Source organism: Alternaria infectoria (assembly GCF_024043175.1).
Source record: "Alternaria infectoria strain BMP 0036 chromosome Unknown scaffold_9, whole genome shotgun sequence".
Taxonomy (NCBI): domain Eukaryota; kingdom Fungi; phylum Ascomycota; class Dothideomycetes; order Pleosporales; family Pleosporaceae; genus Alternaria; species Alternaria infectoria.
Window position 1 is genome coordinate 540793 of NW_026250698.1, and position 20376 is coordinate 561168.

Here is a 20376-nt window from a genome sequence, read left to right on the forward strand (position 1 = left end):
GCATACGATGGCCGATTCGGATTATGATTTCGAGGGGGAAGGATCTGATGACGAGTACATTGGCACAAGGAGTGGTCCCTCCACCACACGCGCGCAATCCACGGCACCTGGCAAGAGGCGGAAAGCGGAGGTACCTGTAAAGGAACCACCGAAGCGGCAAGCATGGGAGACAGAGGACTCGCGGACGGTCGCGAAAACGACACAAGTGGCAGAGGACGATACAATGGGGCTAAGCGTGCAAGAACGGGAAGAAGAGAGGAAACGAAAGCGACTGCGGAAAGACACAAAGCCCTTCCAGCGAGGCATCATCCGCCATGTCGTCTTGGTGCTTGACCTCTCGGAGGCAATGATGGAGAAGGACATGCGACCGAACCGCTTCATCACGATGATCAACTACACGCAAGACTACATCCGCGAATTCTTCGAGCAAAACCCCATATCGCAGATGAGCGTCCTCGGCATGCACGACGGCGTCTGCATACGAGTCTCGGAGCTCTCAGGCAACCCGGCCGAACACGTCGCAGCGATACAAGGCTTAAGGAGTAAAGACGATGGCAAAGAGCCCAAGGGCGCACCCAGTTTGCAGAACGCGCTGGAGCTGGCAAGAGCGACGCTATACCACACACCAAGTCACGGTACACGAGAGGTCATCGTCGTCTTTGGTAGCTTGTTGAGTTTAGACCCTGGAGACATACACCAGACGGTCAAGGCCTGCGTACGAGACAAGATTCGCGTCAGCGTCATCGGCATGGGCGCACGTCTTAAAATCTGCACAGAAATCGTAACGCGGACAAACGCCGGTGACGACTCCGAATATACCATCGCAACCGACCAGGAAATGCTCAAAGAGCTCCTCCTTGCCACCACGACACCACCTGTAATCCGTACGTCGGCACCCGCCGTCGAAGCAACAGCACCACAAGCCCCCGAGTCCGCAGCAGCGCTCATGATGATGGGCTTCCCTTCGCGAGTCATTGAAGACGAATTAACCATGTGCGCATGCCACGGCAACCTCACAATGGGCGGTTACACATGTTCTCGCTGCAGCGCAAAAGTCTGCTCCCTACCCATCACATGTCCGTCATGCCAGCTCACTCTCCTCCTCTCCACCCATCTCGCGCGGTCTTACCACCACCTCTTTCCTCTCCGCAACTGGTCAACAGTATCCTGGTCGCGCGCCCGCGAGAAGGGTAGCACGCAATGTGTGGGCTGTCTGGTTTCTTTTAGCAGTCCGCCGAGTAGCAACAGACAGAGAACTGAGGCTGAACAAAACGGTGAGGTCAATGGCACGAAGAGAGATGAGGAAGATAGTGAGGCGCAAAAGGCTAGTGAGAGTGGGAGGTATGAATGTCGGACTTGTGAGAGTCACTTTTGTATCGATTGCGATGTCTTTGCCCATATGGTGTTGCATAATTGTCCGGGGTGCTTGGGTCGACTGGATCCTGGGGCTGTGGCGGCCGAAGCGAGCAACGGGGATACTGAGATGACTGGATGAAGGAATTCTTAGGCCTGCTGTGGTAGAGGTTTAGACGATAATGCCTGGCGACGAGCGATAGATCATCAATATACCCAGTCAGTCGTGCCTAATCCCTCACCTTTTTGCATGTAAAGACGAGTTCTGAACATCAAATAATTCCATTCAGCAAACATTATGTATATCGTAGCACAAGTTCAGCATGACGCATCAAATGCGTCCAAAGAGCCCCAAAATGGTATACGCTATGCCGGGCAAAAGCCATCATAAGAACATTACGCCGTTGCCTGTACACCCCCGAGATTACCACTTCGTTCCTAATTATATGCGCCCGAGCCAGCGACAGTTGGCATGGGCCAGTCGTCTTCGGTGATGCTCGACCAGAACACCCAAATCATTACTACCGATAGGAGGGTGAAGAGGGTCGAGAATAGACCTCCGTTGATCTTTCCGTCGGTGCCGTTGCAGATGTGAACGCTGATGACGTATTGGAAGATTTGACCGATGGCGAATAGAAGGCCTGCTGCGAGGAGATAGACTGGGAGGGAGTTAGTGATAATTTGGATAGAATATTGACGATTCCTTACGCATTGGCTTGCGCTCGCCGAGAACACGCAGCACCAGGAAAGCTTCCAGGAGGAAGAAGATGACGATGAAGACTAACGGAACGAGCTGGTAGAGGGTGTATAGCGCGTAGGCCTGGTTGGGCACGAAGCGCGTCTGTTCCCAGTAACCCGTCCAGTTGAGTCCAGTGTCGAGGGCAATGTAGCCGGTACCGATAAAGATTACGATCGACGAGATCAAGAGCAGACCGATAGATACTGCCGTGCCGTCGTCAAGTAGTTGGTAGCCCACGGCGCCGTTGAGCATGAGGATCCAGGATGTAGCGGTGATTGCGGCGATGTGGATCGCGACAAAGACCTGTATAAAGATTAGATACTGCAGGTGGATACGTAGAATCGCGTACGTACAATGCGCACAGTGGAATTGAGGGGGAATCCGCCAATGGTGAAGATCTCGCAGATGGAGATGACGATGTATCCGAGGAGGAAGAGTTGCATTTCTCTGCGCCCAACAGCGGCCTTCTTTCTTTGCGATCTCCATAGCAGGAACAGCGAGGCGAGGATTGCGATGCCGCAGATTAATATGGAGCCTAGGTGTGTAAGCGGAATGTCGTTGAAGCGCGCGTGTGCCTCGTACCCAGATTGTGCAGTCTTTCACCTCCACCAACGGGGAAGCCCTGTAGAATGCAGCCATCTTGCCATCCGTTATCGTCTTTTGTCGAAGCTGGGTTGAAGAGCTGCGAAACATGGGGTTAGCGGCGCGTTCGCGGGCGGTGGACGGGCAAAGGGGTGGTAGGACGCAACGTACATAGCAGACAGGTAATGTGCTCCAGTTCGAGCCTGTGTCGCGGCAGAAATCGTCAAACTAGATGGTCAGTTTTCTTCTCGCGGCGTGCAGTCGTCGTCGACATACCTTTCCGTATCTAGACATGCTTTTCGTTTCGGCAGCAACAGCTGCAGGTGAGCCTCAGCCTTGCGGTTTTATGTGGAGCGCTCGTTATCGGGTTGTGCGCACTGCGACAGATAAGAGAGGGCGGTCGGCGCGGACAGGCAAGCGACGTGAAAGCGAATCGTGGAGCGGTCGTAGTCGTGGTCGTGGTGGTGAGAGGTGTAATGATGCGCTGTGGCTGGGGCCGCTGGGAAGCTTCCTCGAAACAATGCACGAAGCCAAGCAGGTCTTCAGCCAAATCCAATCAGGCGCGCCGAGCGAGAGCCAGGTCCGACCGCGAGCTTTCAATGTTTGGTTACCAGGGCGGGCGTGCTGCGCTAAACCAACCCCCTGCAGGCTGAATTTCAATTGAGTTGTCCGACGTCGATTACAGTGAAGGGATGCCTGGCAATTGCGTTAAACACCTTCTTAGGCCTCTGCCAGAAGCAAGAAACAGGAACGCTGCCACACAAACATCTGGGCAGGTAATCAAAACTGGGGTCTGCTGGGCCAATCACTCCCACGGCGCCTTTCCCCTTGCAGCGAGGGGCCGCAGATCACGGAGCATCTGGCGGCAGAGCAAGCCATGGGCCTTGGGCGTGTCATAACCAGCATGACGCAGAACTCCCAACTCTACCGGTGGTACAAGGGCGCTCATTAATTGAGTTGATGGCTTGACTCTGGCGAAGAGGCCCTTCCTGCAGCTGTTCAACTCTACAGCAGCACGGTCGACCTGCGGACCTCCTTTGCCCACCAGCGGTATGTGCCTGGGGCCGTAAAAGTTGGGTGTTTCGCACTGCAAGCGAGGCCCCAGCTTGCAAACGTCAGGAGGGTCTCCGGCGTCTACTGTATCGACGAGGATGGATTTGACTGATGTCTGTTTAACGCTAGTATTATAGTCGCTTCACCACAGCGTTTTGGGGAGATTGCAAACACGCGAACGCGTTGGGTATATAAAGCGTGTCGAGATCTGTCATATGGCTCAGTCGCGTCTCCAGCAAAGCAATGACGGTTTCTTTGCTTAGTGTTCACCTCGTCCAGTGACGGCAGACTTTAGGGCTGTCACGTTCACGTGCGAAGCGAAAGATGCAAGAACAGAACGCGTCTGAGCCCGCCCATGTTGCTTCTCCGCACGAAAACTGCCATGTGGCCCTGCGTCTCTTCCCTTACATAGCATCGAGTCTCGTGATCTGTATGGGGTTTTTACCACTAGCCGGTGTTCTTTTCTACACCGCATGAGTTGTGCAACATTGAAGTTGATCGCGGCTATCTTTCCGCTTTGCAGTCAGTCTCCACGCGGGGCTCCAATCGTCGACACTACAACCCCAACGTGACCTCGGGACCCGCCTCCACCGCCCCGTACAAGGCGCAAAGTTGGTGGTGGGCCTTTAGTGTAGGCGTAGCATAGAGCTCGTGGCTACGTCGTGTGCTGCATCGCGGGATCTAATGTCCGCTATCAAGCCTCCGTCTCAAGCCTCCGGTCAACGGCATCGGATTGTGGTAGCGAGAACATGGCGATCCGTACATCTGGCTGTCACTCGATGCGATACAGCCGCGATAAAAACAAAGCCTCTGCTGCGCGCGTACATCATCGTGCAGACGATGCCGCGCCCGCCAGCAGGCTCCATGCGCAACATGGTCGGACCGAGCAGCGAAGGAGTGTACATGGGTGCCAAGAAATGACGGCAAGGCAGCCCGAACAGGGAGCTCACACGTTCGCATGCACCTGTGGACGTCTGATCTCAACCAGGCGCTATCGTCGTGACTGTCTTTTTCCCCATTGTAGCCCAATGCGACCGAGTTCTCACCGCCTTTGCGCTAGCCTTACCAGATCCCTCGTCTCGGCTGCTTGACCCTGTGACGTGCCCCAGCAGCCGCCTTTGGCCTCGTTCGTTCTTCCTACCACCATCTCTCGGAGAAGAGGGCTGTCTCCCAACAGCCTGTGACCTTCACCATTCCGTCCCACTCCAACAGCACCAGGAGGCCTGCCAACATCCCCCTCCACAACCTCTCGAGCTCGGCCCGTCCCCGAGACCACGACTCTGCTTATCTGCTCGACGACCACGATAAGGACAGCGCGCGCTCCTCCTTCGACACCCCATCGTCCGACTCGGACCTCTCCGTCTGGAGCGATACTGGTGACCTCGTCGACCAGCTAGCTGACCGAGAAGATCCCCTCCGCATCAACCTTGAAGCCGGCAACCCGTCGCGGCCACGCCAAAAGCAAAAGCGAGCGCGCTTTGCATCTCAGGACCTCCACGAAAAGGGCGCCCACCAACTCCGACTCGAAGACATCGAGATCCCCGACCCTGGGCCACGCACTATCTCAAAGGCAGAGCAGATACTTGCTCGCATCATGGCACCCAACGATGGGCCCTCCCGTATTCACGGGTTACACGGAAAGAAGTTGATGTGGGTAGAGCGGATGCCACGACAGGAAGCTCAGAGCTAACAGCAGCAGCTACTTCACCAGTGTCTTCGTCTCGTTAGGCGTGTTCCTGTTCGGTTATGATCAGGGAGTCATGTCCGGTATCATCACGTACGCCCTTACGCACCCTCTGTACTTGGCCATGTCTAATAGTATCACAGCGGCATCTACTTCAAGGACTACTTCAACCAGCCTTCCGCCGCCGAGCTCGGTACGATGGTGGCTATCCTGGAAGTTGGTGCCTTTATCTCCTCGCTGGTCGTTGGCCGTATCGGCGATGTGATCGGAAGACGCAAGACCATCTTGTACGGCTCCCTCATCTTCGTCGTCGGCGGCGCTCTCCAGACATTCGCTACCGGTATCCCCATGATGCTTCTCGGCAGAGTCATCGCCGGTCTGGGAGTCGGATCGCTATCTACCATCGTACCCGTATACCAGTCCGAAATCTCGCCGCCCCACAATCGAGGAAAGATGGGTTGCATTGAATTCACTGGCAACATCACAGGTTACGCAGTCAGTGTGTGGGTTGACTACTTCTGCACATACATCAAGAACGACTGGTCGTGGAGAGTCCCGCTCTTCATGCAGTGCATCATGGGTCTTCTTCTGGCCGCAGGAAGCTTGCTTATCTGCGAATCCCCAAGGTTTGCCATACACTTCTAATCCAAGAATTTCACTAACACGTACAGATGGCTCTTAGACAACGATCACGACGAAGAGGGTATTGTAGTTATTGCCAATTTGTACGGAAAGGGCGATATTCACAACCCCAAAGCACGAGATGAATACCGAGAGATCAAGATGAACGTCCTGCTCCAGCGTCAAGAAGGTGAACGATCATACAAAGACATGTTTACGCGATACTCCAAACGCGTCTTCATTGCCATGTCCGCCCAAGCCCTCGCGCAACTCAACGGCATCAACGTCATCTCGTACTATGCACCGCTCGTCTTCGAAGAGGCTGGTTGGTACGGTCGCCAAGCCATTCTCATGACTGGTATCAACGCCATCACATACCTGCTTTCCACCATTCCACCATGGTACATTGTCGACTCGCTGGGTCGTCGGAAGATTCTGCTCTCTGGAGCCCTCATGATGCTGATCTCCCTCTCCGCCATTTCCTACTTCCAGTTCCTGCAAGCTTCTTGGACACCCAACATGGTCGTCATATTCGTCATGATTTACAACGCCGCATTTGGATACTCATGGGGTCCTATTCCGTGGTTGTACCCACCAGAGATCCTGCCCCTCAGCATTCGTGCAAAGGGTGCCAGTCTGAGTACTGCGACCAACTGGGCTTTCAACTGGCTGGTTGGTGAGATGACTCCGATCCTGCAGGAGCACATCCAGTGGCGATTGTACCTCATCCACGCATTCTTCTGCGCTGCCAGTTTCGTTATCGGTAGGTTTTGGCTGGCGTTTGGGCTGAGCCGTTCACTAACAAGACTCAGTATATTTCATCTACCCAGAAACTGCCAACGTCCGCCTGGAAGACATGAACTCCCTGTTCGGAGACGCTACCTCAGTCATGCCCACTCCGGAGACCCTGGCGCAAGCCGAATCACTTTTCAGCGGAGAAGGCCGCGGCTCTCCTGTTCCATCGCTCGATATCCGCGGACGCCGCGCGCAAGACGAGGCCATTCCTGGACTCAACATCGACCCTCCTGACATCGAGAGCGGCAACAACAAGGACATGGCCAAGGCGGACACCGAGAACGGTGAAGGCATCGGTGGCTGGATCAGCAACATGGTTAAGAGGACAAAGGGTAACGGCGAGGGTGACAGTACGAGCGGAAGGTACAAGCAAGTCGGACAGGACGAGGACTAGAGTACACGCGGTGTACACATCGACAATTCCGCATTTCCTACATATATCTGCGCCATCTCGACAAGCGATGCGCATGTTCCAATATTCACGAGCCAATGGCTTATCGAGCGTTGTTCTTGGGTTGATAGAGTGCGCGTAGCATTTTTTGAGGCGTTTGTTACATGTGTTGAGTAGGCTAGAGAAATACGTCTTCCAAGGGAGACGGAACCACTATCTTCTGTGCAGAAAGCTACCGTGGTGAAGGTTTGGTGACATGCATCGACCTAGTGCCCCTCCCCGTCCTAGCCGGCTGCACATCGGATTACCAGTGCGACGGAACGATTGGGGCCAGGTGAATGGAATTGTGGGTTTCACGTGATAGATGTGAACAGGTGTCGCTTCTCCGTGCCCTGATGCGGCGGCCGGGCTCTAGCTTCCTTTGCTCGTAAGTCTAATTCGGGAACAGGTAGCCCACCTCCTCGATCCCGCAGCGCACGACTTTCTTGCATTGCTCCTTCCCTGCGAGCTTCCTTCCCATGCTCTCACTTGTTTGGGGTTTTCTTCTACGGCCCACGGCCACTTTTAATTGATTGCCTTTCTCTCGAGTCGCTTTAGACCAGGCTGCACCGCGTAGTCGCGCAAGCTCCGTGGTACCGACTACCCGTTCACCACCAAATCCAGCCTCAAGCCACGAATCCCTTCCGCCTTTCTGGACAACTCCGCGAACAACGTCTGAGGTCGACCAGAGCGCCGACTTCCATCACCATGGCATCAACTGCGCGCACCACAGGCGCCGATGCACAGGCGGAAGAGCTGCGGAGGAGAAATGTAGCCGCACAATCACAGGCCTCCGCGCCAGTCGCTGCACCAGTACAAGAGAAGGAGAAATCCAAGGACAAGGTACGCCGTCTTGCACAAGTGGCATCAGAGCTGTCAATATTCTGGTGGCTGCAGGGACCTTTCGCTAACCATATGCAGCCTTTCAACATCATCTCCTTCCTCGACGAATACGAGTTCATTTGGGCCCCTCTGATTTTCACCTTCTTCGCCTTCTTCACGCGCATGTACAAGATTGGCCTCTCGCCAATCGTCACCTGGGATGAAGCCCAGTAAGTATACGGAATCCAAGACGTACATGGCTAGTTCTGACTTGGTGCAGCTTTGGCAAGTTCGGTTCACACTACCTCAAGCGCGAGTTCTACTTCGATGTCCACCCACCGCTCGGAAAGATGCTCGTCGGTTTGTCTGGATACCTCGCTGGATACAATGGCTCGTTCGAATTCAAGTCTGGAGAGACCTACCCTCCGGAGCTGGACTACACCTTCATGCGTCTCTTCAACTCTGCTTTTGGCGCTGTCTGCGTTCCGCTGGCATACTTTACCGCCAAGGAGCTGAACTTCCGCCGTCCAGTCGTATGGTTCGTCACGTTGGCTGTACTCTGCGAGAACTCGTACACCACCATCAGCCGTTTCATCCTTCTCGATTCTATGCTCCTCTGCTTCACCTTCACCACCGTCTTCTGCTGGTCCAAGTTCCACCGTCAGCAGCATGATCCATTCTCTCCTGAGTGGGGTCTTTGGCTGATGCTCACCGGAGTTTCCATTGGTTGCGTATGCAGTGTCAAGTGGGTTGGATTCTTCGTTACTGCCTTGGTCGGATTGTACACTATTGAGGACCTCTGGCACAAGTTTGGAGACCTGAAGATGCCCAAGGTACGTGAAATCGCCCTGCTAGAGGAAACTAGACTAACACATACAGGTTGAGCTAGTCACCCACGTCGCTTTCCGAGTCTTCGGCCTAATTCTCATTCCCCTCGCCGTCTACATGTTCTCCTTCTACCTCCACTTCATCATCCTCGAGAACAGCGGTCCCGGCGACGCACAAATGAGCTCTCTCTTCCAGGCCAACCTGCGAGGAACCGAGGTCGGCAAGAACAGCCCTCTTGAGATCGCATACGGCTCTCGCACAACTCTGAAGAACATGGGATACGGAGGTGGACTGCTTCACTCTCACGTACAGACCTACCCTGAAGGCTCCCAACAGCAACAGATCACTTGCTACCACCACAAGGATGCCAACAACGACTGGTTCTTCTACCCCAACCGCCACGAAGTCGATTACAAGCCCGATGAGGAGCTCCGCTACCCTGGAAACGGTGACGTTATCCGTCTCATCCACGCCCAGACCGGCCGTAACCTCCACTCGCACCAAGTCGCCGCCCCCGTTACAAAGAGTGATTGGGAAGTTTCCTGCTACGGCAACACAACCGTCGGTGACACCAAGGACCACTGGGTTGTTGAAGTTGTTCGCGATGCTGCTTCAAGGGACTACTCCAAGCTCCGAACCCTCACGACCGCCTTCCGTCTGAAGCACAAAGATTTGGGCTGCTACCTCCGCGCTGGCAATGTCAACCTACCTCAATGGGGGTTCAAGCAGATTGAGACAACTTGCGTTAAGAAGAACAACCCCCGCGACGTCTACACCCACTGGAACATCGAGAGTCACACCAACGAGAGACTACCCCCGGGCAACCCTGGCGACTACAAGTCACCCTTCTTCCAGGACTTCATTCATCTCAACGTTGCCATGATGACATCCAACAACGCGCTTGTTCCCGACCCTGACAAGCAAGACGATCTCGCGTCCAGCTTCTGGCAATGGCCCATCCTGCACGTCGGTCTCCGCATGTGCGGCTGGAACGACGACAGTAAGCACCCTTCTCCCATCACCTTAGATATTCCACTAACAAAATCACAGTCGTCAAGTACTTCCTCCTCGGCAACCCCTTCGTCTACTGGGGCAGCACCGCTTCGCTAGGCATTTTCGGTCTTCTCGTCGTCTTCTACCTGGTTCGCTGGCAACGCGGATACAACGATCTCAAGCAATCAGAGATCGACCAGATCCACTACGCAGGTATCTACCCCATCATCGGCTGGGCCCTTCACTACGCACCATTCGTCGCTATGGGTCGTGTCACCTACGTGCACCACTACTACCCTGCGTTGTGGTTCGCCATCATCGTCATGGGCTTCTGCCTCGACTTCACGACAAGAAAGCTCAGCAAGCAGGTACAATGGGCCATCTTCGCCGTTCTGTACGCCATCATCATCGGCCTGTACGTACTCTTCAGGGCCATCTCATTCGGCATGGTCGGACCCAGCAGCCAGTGGAAACACCTCAAGTGGTTCGACAGCTGGAGGATCACCGACTAAGCGCCTTCACCCTACGATTCTCCTCTCTTTGTGCTCAATGGCAACGAGGACCTTTTTGCTCGAGGCAGAGGGACGTCTTGGTCTTTTTGTAACAACATGTTTCTTCTTTCTATAAACTTTGGGGTATCTAGGGTTCATGGATACCAGGCGGACGCATGCATTAGGGGTTTCTTCACGACCGGGCTAGCGAAGGTGTTCCTAGGGGCGGTATAAAGTATAGAATCTTTCTGGAAGATAATCACTGTCATGATGTAATCTGAGTCTACTCACAGTCCGAGGTCATGTCTTGACAACTGCTGATGATGTGTATATTGTGTTTTTCATTTCTTCTCTGGCTTAACTACATGTCTTATCCCACTCTCTGTTATCTCAAACTCGACACCCCTCCCCTCTGACGGCGGAGCCCAGGGCGCAAATACGACCTTGAACCAGCGTCGCCACTTTGAAATGTGGCTCTCCTCTTGCTCATTCCATTGGTCTTGGCCATTGACATTGTGTATGAGCGGTTTGCTACCAGAAAGGACGGGTATCTTCTTCAGGGCAATGCGGCACGCAAGTTGGTTTGTCCAGACGAGACCTAGCGAGGGTGTCTTTTGGACGTGCGCCTGTTCGTACTGTGAGTCGCCCCAGCCGGTGAACCAGCGTTGTTGGTGGTCGAGAGCGAGGGGGTCTGCAGAGAGAACGATGCTTTCGGCTGGCTGTGAGGCTGGATTGGCGGCATGGTCGTGGTCTGTTCCCTGACTTGCGCTCTGATTGCCTTGGCTGTTGGTAGATGTTGTCCGCGATGCTGCGTTTGAGGACGGGGCAGACGGCGCTTTCGTGAAGCGGTCGGCGACTTGATTGGCTACGACAACGGTTATGCCTTCTGTGCGGGCGAGTTCCCGGAGGAGGGCACCTAGCTGTACAAGCTGGGTTCCTCTTCTTGCCATGGCCGCAGCTCCATTGCCGGCGCCTTGCTTCTCGAACTCGGCGCGGTAGTTGGCAGCGACGGAGTCCAGGATGACAAGACCGATGCCATGCTTTCTAATCGCTACGGGTAGCTGGTAGCGTAGTATGTGCTCTTGGGATTCGAGATCTGGGGTCTGTATGCTCAGGACACGCGACAGTGAGGGCTTTTCGTCGGCAGGTAGTGAAGCGAGGGCCGGGTGGGAGGAGAGCAGCTGGGCGAGGCGCTTTGTAGATAGTGTTGCCTCGGTAGATATGTAAACTACTGACTTGGCGAGCCCTTTGGGAGGCGGCAGTTGCGAAGCCAGCAGCAGGGTTAAGAGGAATTGTGTTTTACCGGCACCACTGAAAGTAGTCAGTACAATGTCTAGTACGAGCTCATCAGATTGCCGCACCTCTCCCCGGTAATCTCTACCAGATAGCCACGCGGTATGCCTCCACCCAAGGCAGCGTCCAACTCTTCATCCAAGGTGCTTATACAAGTCCAACCATCATTCGGTGCATCCGGGATACCGGAAGCGGAAAGAAAGGAATTGCCGACGGCAGCTTCCTCTCCGCCGAAGCCAAGCTGGAGATGCAGAGCTGCTATCACGGCATCAGCGAGCTTCCTCAGCTCACCGGCAGGCAGCTGGGCGCGTTTGGCGACATCGGCGGCGTCGAGGGTGAGCAGGTCATTGGCGGTGATGAGGGCCTTGTCGAGCGAGGGCAGCAGGTGGGTGTAGGGTCTCGCGTCAAAGTCAGGCAGCACCTGCAGCAGATCCGTCATGGGCCAGAGAGGTGTCGCATTTGCGCGGCTCTGCGGATGGCACGCGCGACTCTCGTTCCGGACTCGCCTTTTCGGTCAAATGTCACGGCGGGCGGAGCGTTGGAGGCGGACGGGATGACTGACGCGTGATGAAAGCTCCAGCTGCGCGACTGTTCGAGAAGCTCTTGGCCGCTAGTCGACTAGTCTATTCACGACAACGTGGTGGGGGTTCCGTTTCTCCTATGGTCCGTGACCTACGTCACACCTGGATCCCCCGCTTCTCCACACGTTGGCATACCTCAGCCACTCGACAATCCCAGTCCGCCCAAGACGGAGCCCAGACATCGACTCCTCAGGTTGCCGTGCGTAGAGTAGAGCGCAGTGTGATCCAAGTAGCCATAGACCATAGTGCCATCCTGCTATCGTGCCCTGCACCCATTGCCGTGCCTCTCCTAAAGCTGCCCAGGTACATTTTCTCCGATTAACCGGACTGCCTACGCGACGGTGCGTGCCCTTTATAAGTTCGCGCTACCGCCGACGCTTCCACTCGTCCGTAACGTAGATAGCTGATTTCTAACAGGCCCACTAGTACACCTCGGGGCAGCCTTACGCGCCTACCGTATCCTCACGACCGAGTCTCTCTGACATTTGCTGTGCTTCGATCCGCGGCACACCTTTTCCGGTCCTTTATCCTGGTCCTGCTGCATTGTCGAGAGCCCAAGAGGCCCAGTGGAGTACAGTAAGTCGTTGCGCAACAGAGGTACTTTGACTACAGCAGTTTCGATTACTCTCCAGATCTGGACAAACTCCGCCAGACTATCCGCAGCTCATTTAGAGCTCGACGCTACTGTGTAAGTTGCATTCTCCTTGCATGGGCGTTTCGTTGGCTTAGAACATCGGGTCATTCACCTCTCTGGTCTGCCATGCTCCGGGTCACGTTCCGGGTCAGCGGTCGGCTACCTGGGCGGCATCTTGCATCGCCTGTCTCTTTTATTACGAAGCCTATCGCGCGTTTCACATGCGAAGTCGCCATGTGGACCCGCCCTAATTCTACTTTCCCCATTCGTCTTGACTCTTATAAGAGTCTTCCCTTCCCCAAGTACCTTGATGCTCTTTGCGAACTTTGAGTACCCATGCCGGCCTACTGTCTTCAGGACTGTCACTACTTCTATCGCAGTGCTCTGCGGCATCTCAACATTGCCACCTCCATCTCGCCCCTATACGCCTAACTGACACTCGCCATGGCAGTCCGCACTTTCACCCAACCGTCGTCCCTTGAGGATACACTAGACAAAGCATCCAAGATGTCTGGCTCAGAAGGCAACGGCACGACCCGTTCAGCGGAGTCCGCAAAGCAGAGCACCCAGTCTTACTCCTCAGAGGCACAAGCACCACTAGCAAGCCATACCAACCCCAACTCAAGACCGGGCATCACCTTCGCACACGAAGACAGTCTACCAAAGCTTCCTATCCCAGAGCTCGACAGTTCGTGCAAGAAATACATTGCCGCGCTCAAACCCTTACAGTCTCCGAAGGAACACAGCGATACGGTTCACTCAGTAGAGGACTTCCTCAAGACTGATGGACCTGTGCTGCAGGAGAAGCTGAAGAAGTACGCTTCTGGGAAGAACAACTACATCGAGCAGTTCTGTAAGTATCTTGACAGTTCGCAAAATGAGCTATATCTGAGGCATTTCGTGATCGACAGTTGAAAGTGTGTCTATATCCATGTATCATAGGCTGACCTATCGCTAGGGTATGATTCATATCTGAACTTCGATAACCCGGTGGTACTTAATCTAAATCCATTCTTCTTACTGGAGGATGATCCCACCCCGGCTCGCAACAACCAAGTCACTCGCGCAGCCTCATTAGTCGTCTCGGCACTGTCTTTTGTTAGAGCTGTCCGTCGCGAGGAACTACCGCCTGACACCATCCGTGGTCAGCCACTGTGCATGTACCAATACTCAAGACTGTTCGGTACTGCCAGGATACCCACTGAGCATGGATGTCAGATCGGTCAAGACCCGACTTCGAAGCACGTGGTCGTCATGTGCTATGGCCAGTTCTACTGGTTCGACGTTCTAGATGACAACCACGACCTGATCATGACGGAAAAGGACATTGCCCTCAATCTGCAAGTCATTGTCGATGACGCGCAGGAAGTACCGATTCAGGATGCGGCCAAAGGAGCTCTGGGTGTGTTGAGTACGGAGAACCGAAAGGTTTGGGCTGGACTCCGTGACGTGCTGCACAGAGAAGAGGGCTCGAATAACTCTGACTGCCTTAACATTGTTGACTCAGCATTGTTTATTCTCTGCCTGGACTACACCGAACCGCAAACAGGCGCCGATCTGTGCATGAACATGCTTTGCGGTACGAGCAAAATTGAGCGCGGCGTCCAAGTGGGAACATGCACGAACCGCTGGTACGACAAGCTGCAAATCATCGTTTGCAAGAATGGAAGTGCAGGTATCAACTTCGAGCACACTGGTGTTGATGGCCATACTGTGCTCAGATTTGCTTCCGATGTATACACCGACACCATTCTCAGATTCGCGAGAACCATCAACGGCAGTGCGCCGAGTCTTTGGGCTTCATCAAGTCCTGATCCTGCCAAGCGCGACCCAGATAGCTTTGGCGACGTACAAACAACACCCCACAAGCTTGAGTGGGACATGCTTCCCGAACTCAGCACAGCGCTTCGTTTTGCCGAGACACGCCTTGCAGACCTCATTCAGCAGAATGAGTTCGCGACTCTGGAGTTCCCTCACTATGGCAAGAACTTCATGACTTCGATGGGTTTCTCACCCGATGCTTTTGTTCAAATGGCTTTCCAGGCAGCGTACTACGGTCTATACGGACGGATAGAATGCGTGTACGAACCCGCTATGACCAAAATATACTACCACGGACGTACGGAAGCCATCCGCTCGGTAACAGAAGAGTCAGTTGACTTTCTCACGACGTTCTGGGGCGAGAACCCTGCATCGCAGAAGATCGAAGCACTCCGAAAGGCATGCCAGAAGCACACCGAAAACACAAAAATATGTTCCAAGGCCCAAGGTCCCGACCGACATCTCTACGCCTTGTACTGCATATGGCAGCGCGCTATTGACGAGTCCAACGACACAGCCAGCAGTGATGGCTGGGACTCCACACGACCATCCAGCGCCGATGCATCAGGCGTCGGCTCACCGAACCGCAACTCAGTCCTCTCAGAGAATGACTCTATCTCGAGCTCGCCACCGCCAGCACCAATGCAGCACTCGATGCCCGCCCTCTTCGCCGACAATGGCTGGGACAAGATCAACCAAACCATCCTCTCGACCTCCAACTGCGGCAACCCCTCGCTCCGCCAATTCGGTTTCGGTCCCACGTCCGCCGACGGCTTCGGCATAGGCTACATCATAAAAGACGGCAGCATATCCATCTGCGCATCATCCAAGCACCGCCAAACCTCGCGCTACATCGACGCGCTGGAATCCTACTTCTTAGAGATCCGCAAACTCCTCCGCCAGATCAAGCGCCGCGGTACTTCGGCTGATAAAACCGCGACCCGCGCCCGCGAAGCGGAAGACAGACCCCTCGCCACCCGTCTCAAGAGCAGAGGCAGAATCATTCTGGGAGATGGTGGAAAACAACAAACGCCTGCAGAGAGTATAGTAGATGACGATGACGACGATGGTCTCGGTGGATGTAGGACTCCCCCTTCCCCTCCTTCCCTTCTTTCCCTCGATGAAGTCTCGAGCCATGCTTCTTGTTCCTCTTTGCCTTCTTCTTCTCAGCCTTTTCCTACGGTGGGTGGTTTACCGCCTACGCCTCCTCATTCCCCGCCTTTCAAACCCATGACGCCTGTTTTGCAGAGCTCGCCGCGTAAACCTATTCCGGTTGTTAAAACGGTGAAAGCGAGGAAGGCGCCCGTTGCGGCGAGGAAACCGATCTTTTACTCTTCTTAGCGTTTTTTTTTTGTTCTCCTCTTTCCTCATTAGAGAAGTTTACTTCTTTGCTTTCCTACATTATTGATGCGATTGAGCGGTATAAGCGGCATGCGCACACGAGACTTCATCATCAGCACCAACACACTACCTTGTTTCCCACCCATGCATCATTTCCCTGTTTCATTGATCGCTGATTCTTACTTTTTTGCTCCGGCTATAGATGGCTTCTTCGATGCGGGAATGCTTCGTCAGGCACTCAATGCGAATCGAGCGCAGAACGAACCCGTCGAGCGCGACGTTATACGCAGGAATATCGGGAGGAGGTTGAGGTTGGCTGAGTACTGAGTGTGCTGAGGTAACCTGTTGAGTTAGGTTGGTGGGAGATTGGAGGATGGAAGGTGATGGTGCGGAGAATTTGATGTGTGAGGATGAGGAATGTGAATGGGAGATTAGCGTAGTGACGAAGTGGGAGGAGGAGGCTAATGCAACGGCACACTCTCGATGTTGTTTGCGTGTTGGGTTTACCTAGTCTAGTGTATCGCTTCTGTCGGATAACGTCTTCATAATCCATGTCCATACCGCCGTCATCCACCAAACGCACCGTTTCTCAATGTTGCTTGAACCCTTTTTCATTCTAAATACCAATGTACATGTATCTATTCCCTCAATGACATGACGCTCTTTACTCGACATCTCAACAACACCACCCAAACGCTCAGCCGTCCATTTGATCTAGTATATTTGATTTTCTACAAACTACTGCAAAGGAATAAAAGGGGGTATAAGTGACAAAAGACAATACGTCTATACATCCTCACGCAATACAAATGCCACCAAACCTGCGCTATGCTGAACCAAACCCGATTCCGCGGCCCTACAAAATGCGTAATGAAGAGAAAAGAAACGAGCACGCCATCCGACGAGCCAGCTGCAGCGTAGCTGTTGCCCATCGACGAGGGCGTCGGCCGCAGAGAAGGCGATGCGGTCACGGCTCCGGCTACCTCCGGCCCTGTGCCCAGTCAGCCCTTGGAAATACATACACAATACGCGTGTTTACAGGAAGAGGGGAGCTAACGTACTAAGACGCTGGAGCCGCCGACAGCGGCTCTTTGTTTTCCGAGCCAGCCTTTGGGTGCTTCGCTGCGTCTTTGCAGGATGACGGTGTTGCTGAGGAGACGCTGATTCATGTCGTACCACATGGACTTGACCAGGGCGTTTTCGCGGCGCAGGTTTTCGACTTCTTGTTGGAGTTCCACCTGTTTGTTGGAGCACTTGTTACTACCATATCCAAGGTTGCCACGTCGCTGTTCTGGAGAGGGAGGGAACGCGACATACCGAGCCCTTCTCTGACGTCTCCTTCTTTGCGAGCTCGAGTTGCTCGCGAAGTGTGCTGTTAGTTGTGAGTTGGTCTTGGAGGTCCTGCGGTTGCGGGTTAGCATGGGCGCGAGGAGATGAGTAGAGGGTATGAAAAGGGAGAGGTAGTCGGTTGGATAAGTATACTCTGGCAGCCAGGCCAAGGACAAACTTGCCGCACAGTCATTCGACGATTGCATCGTGTAGTACTCGGTGCCGCCCATGGTCGACTTGGTCCTCCGCTTTGGCGAGACTAGCTGCGTCATGCGGCCCCATGTAGTTTGCCCTGTCCCAGCTGTTGAAGTAGACATGTCCGATAACGACTTATCCTTTGCGAGATGGGTTCGATTTGGCGAAGCCGGCGAGACAAGAGTAGCCGCAGTGAACGAAGGTTCAAGCTGATGTTTCTTCATTGCCGAAACCGCTGCGTCGAATGCGGAAGAAGGCGACTTGCTATGAGAGATCTGCTTGTTACTTACCTTCTTTGCTTTGTCCAGGGCTGCTTCGGAGGATAGCACAGTCTCGGCGATCTCCGAACTCGTGGTATCTAGCACTTGCGGTTGTACTTCTGCCGGGGCTTTTATGACAGACTCTATCCGTTCACGCATCTCCCGTATCGTTTCGACTCTCTTGAGCTCAAGAAGCTCTGGCGGTAGGTTTTGGCGATCGAGCAGCGCTGCTCGTAAGAGACCCTGCTTCTCCGCGTTCGCAACTTCGAGCTCCCGTAGTCTGTCGTTGGTCCTCTCTTGCAGTACCAGTAGGCGCTCGTGTTCCTTTTGGACAGCAGCTGTGCGCGTATCGTCGTCGATGTCAGATTCTAGCAGAGTTAGCACAATCACATAGATGAATCGGAATACATACTCCTGTTGAGTTCGTTGCGAAGTTCCGCCATTTGCAGGTCTTGTTCTCGTAACCGGCGACGAAGTTCTTCCAGCTCGGTTTGAGCAGTCTGTAGCTTTTCGTTCTGTTCCAGGAAGGGTCTGCGGACGTGTGATTAGCAATGCCCAATCCACATGAAGTGGTCACCTACTTCTGGCTGTTCTCATCCTTCTCCGTCATCATATCAGACCGTAGACCCAAATTCTCCTGCATCTGCTTGAGTGTCTCGCTTTCTAGCGACTTCAAACGGACGTTCAAGATATCGACCCGTTGTTGTAGAGCAATCGCATCTGCGCTCACCCTTCCATCAGACGCGGGCTTTGTGTCGGTGTCCTGATTGGCGTTCTCGTCTTGTTCAAGCTCGTCTTCCAGACTTCCGCCACGATCAGCATGATTGGATGATTCTAGTTCTCGTATCCGTTCCTCGAGCTCTTGTTTGGCATCTTCTGCTTTGTACTGTAGTTCGCGCGTCTGCTCCAACTGCTTCATGAGGAGGAGGTTCTCATGCTCGATTCGGGTGCGCTTGCCCTTTTCTTCAAAGATGGCCTGCTCTCCGTTGGCAAGCGTCTGACCGTTCTCTTTGATGATGTTCTGCAGGATATCGATGCGCTCCTCGACGCCTTCGAGCTGAGCTAACCGTTCACGAGCTTGTTGGTAGTCTTCGCGTAGCGTCTCTAGTTGTTTGGTTTCCTTAGTCAGAGACTCGATCTTCTTCTTCAGGTTCTCGTTTGCCTTGGCTTTCTGGCTCAGCTCGTCGCGTTCTGCCTTGACGACTTGCAGCTGATCTCGCAAGTCCTGTTTGGATCCTTCCTCGCCCTCTAGTCGATCGAGACGTCGCTTCTGGCTTTCCATGATCTCTCTCGTATGCGCGAGGTCTTGTTCGAGCTGGTCGATGTACTGTCTGTCGCGCAGCAAGTCGTTCCGTAGGTTTTCGACATCGTCGGATTGGGCGCGTTGTGCCTGGCCCGCCCGAACGTCGAGATAGGCAGTCGCTTCTGCGACTTCCTCTTCGAGCTTGGATATGCGCTCTCGTGAGGTCTTGAGCTCCTCGAGTAGCTTTCCAACCTGCGCCTTGAGTGCTTGCCTGTCCTTGTTTGCCTCGAACAGCTGTGCCTCCTGCTCCAACTCGTTGCCTGCCGGGGGTGGCTGGCCAGATATTGCTCGTGTGGGTGTTCTATACCCTGAGAGAACAGGCTCTGAAGTCAGCTCGGCATCGACTCCTAGTTCCGACATGCGCTGATCCAAGGCCTGCATCTCTTGTATGGCTTCGGCAATCGTCTCGGCCGTCTTCTGGCCCAGCTTGGGCATGACCTGCAGCATGCGCTGGTTGCTTCGCGGCGAGAAGCATGCTGCCAGTAGCACAGCCATGGTGAGCTTTGCAACGAGCATTGTTGATCCATCCCTCGCGCCTGCCTTGAGGTCTGGTATCATGCGCTTGGTGAGGACGGGCAGCTGCTCGCATTCTTCGCGTATGTAGGTCGAGGTTGTGCGCTCGATATATTTGAGGTTCTGCCATCGCGGTATCCAATTGTCTGATTGGCGGCGGTGGTTCTCTTCGAAATTGGGGAGGGACTCGTTGAAGTAGTCGGCGTCGATGTCGGCGAGGATCTGCCACAGTATCTGGCCGTCTTCGAGCTGGCTCAGCGACGTGATTCTGTGGGGGAGGTCGAAGGTGTTGACCTAGACGCAAAGGTCAGCTAGTCCACTCGGACGTGTAGGAGGCGGCACGTGGAGACGTACCCAGTCGAGGAGAGCCTTGAGCAGCTCGGGCTTGAAGTCGTCCATGGTGGAGTGTCGCGGGGCCTGGTACCCGCGTGTCGGTCTGTCAATGCTGTTATGCGGTGCGAGTAGAGTGAATAACAGTCATGCATCTCGGTGTCTGTGGTTTTGCGGTGAAGTGTACGTGCTCCACCATGCACAGGCTGAGTCCTTGCTCGAGGACGTGTCGCGCGCGTCGGTGAGGTTGGGAGCCCGAACGCTAAGCCGGAATGCAGCACATGCCCGCGGCGACGTCTTGAATCGGTGTGTAGCGAGGCGTAGAGTCGTGCGATGGGCGTCGAGTGAGGGGCATCAGCCTGACATTCCCTAATTGCCTTTTGAC

General features: G+C 54.4%; 7 protein-coding genes across 7 annotated transcripts; 4 read left to right on the forward strand and 3 right to left on the reverse strand.

Moving 5' to 3' along the window:
* Positions 1-7: 7 nt before the first annotated feature.
* On the forward strand, positions 8-1495 carry J4E92_006130 (uncharacterized protein; the record flags this gene model as incomplete). Its single annotated transcript, XM_051497503.1, has 1 exon — positions 8-1495. The coding sequence occupies one exon, from the start codon at positions 8-10 to the stop codon at positions 1493-1495; it is 1488 nt and encodes a 495-aa protein (XP_051352150.1).
* A 296-nt stretch (positions 1496-1791) lies between these two features.
* J4E92_006131 (uncharacterized protein) lies at positions 1792-2535 on the reverse strand (the record flags this gene model as incomplete). The annotated part of the gene is made up of 3 exons (XM_051497504.1): positions 1792-2012; positions 2062-2395; positions 2446-2535. The coding sequence occupies 3 exons, from the start codon at positions 2533-2535 to the stop codon at positions 1792-1794; spliced, it is 645 nt and encodes a 214-aa protein (XP_051352151.1).
* Positions 2536-4755: 2220 nt separating this feature from the next.
* On the forward strand, positions 4756-7221 carry J4E92_006132 (uncharacterized protein; the record flags this gene model as incomplete). The annotated part of the gene is made up of 6 exons (XM_051497505.1): positions 4756-4765; positions 4840-5377; positions 5427-5504; positions 5555-6037; positions 6083-6795; positions 6845-7221. 6 exons carry the CDS (start codon positions 4756-4758, stop codon positions 7219-7221), a joined length of 2199 nt encoding a protein of 732 aa, XP_051352152.1.
* Positions 7222-7965: 744 nt separating this feature from the next.
* On the forward strand, positions 7966-10412 carry J4E92_006133 (uncharacterized protein; the record flags this gene model as incomplete). The annotated part of the gene is made up of 5 exons (XM_051497506.1): positions 7966-8100; positions 8179-8309; positions 8360-8912; positions 8959-9907; positions 9958-10412. 5 exons carry the CDS (start codon positions 7966-7968, stop codon positions 10410-10412), a joined length of 2223 nt encoding a protein of 740 aa, XP_051352153.1.
* Positions 10413-10732: 320 nt separating this feature from the next.
* J4E92_006134 (uncharacterized protein) lies at positions 10733-12123 on the reverse strand (the record flags this gene model as incomplete). Its single annotated transcript, XM_051497507.1, has 2 exons — positions 10733-11702; positions 11753-12123. The coding sequence occupies 2 exons, from the start codon at positions 12121-12123 to the stop codon at positions 10733-10735; spliced, it is 1341 nt and encodes a 446-aa protein (XP_051352154.1).
* Positions 12124-13343: 1220 nt separating this feature from the next.
* On the forward strand, positions 13344-16388 carry J4E92_006135 (uncharacterized protein; the record flags this gene model as incomplete). The annotated part of the gene is made up of 3 exons (XM_051497508.1): positions 13344-13752; positions 13858-15801; positions 16264-16388. The coding sequence occupies 3 exons, from the start codon at positions 13344-13346 to the stop codon at positions 16386-16388; spliced, it is 2478 nt and encodes an 825-aa protein (XP_051352155.1).
* Positions 16389-17113: 725 nt separating this feature from the next.
* On the reverse strand, positions 17114-20060 carry J4E92_006136 (uncharacterized protein; the record flags this gene model as incomplete). Its single annotated transcript, XM_051497509.1, has 6 exons — positions 17114-17299; positions 17379-17433; positions 17607-18213; positions 18258-18376; positions 18427-19955; positions 20016-20060. 6 exons carry the CDS (start codon positions 20058-20060, stop codon positions 17114-17116), a joined length of 2541 nt encoding a protein of 846 aa, XP_051352156.1.
* Positions 20061-20376: the final 316 nt, after the last annotated feature.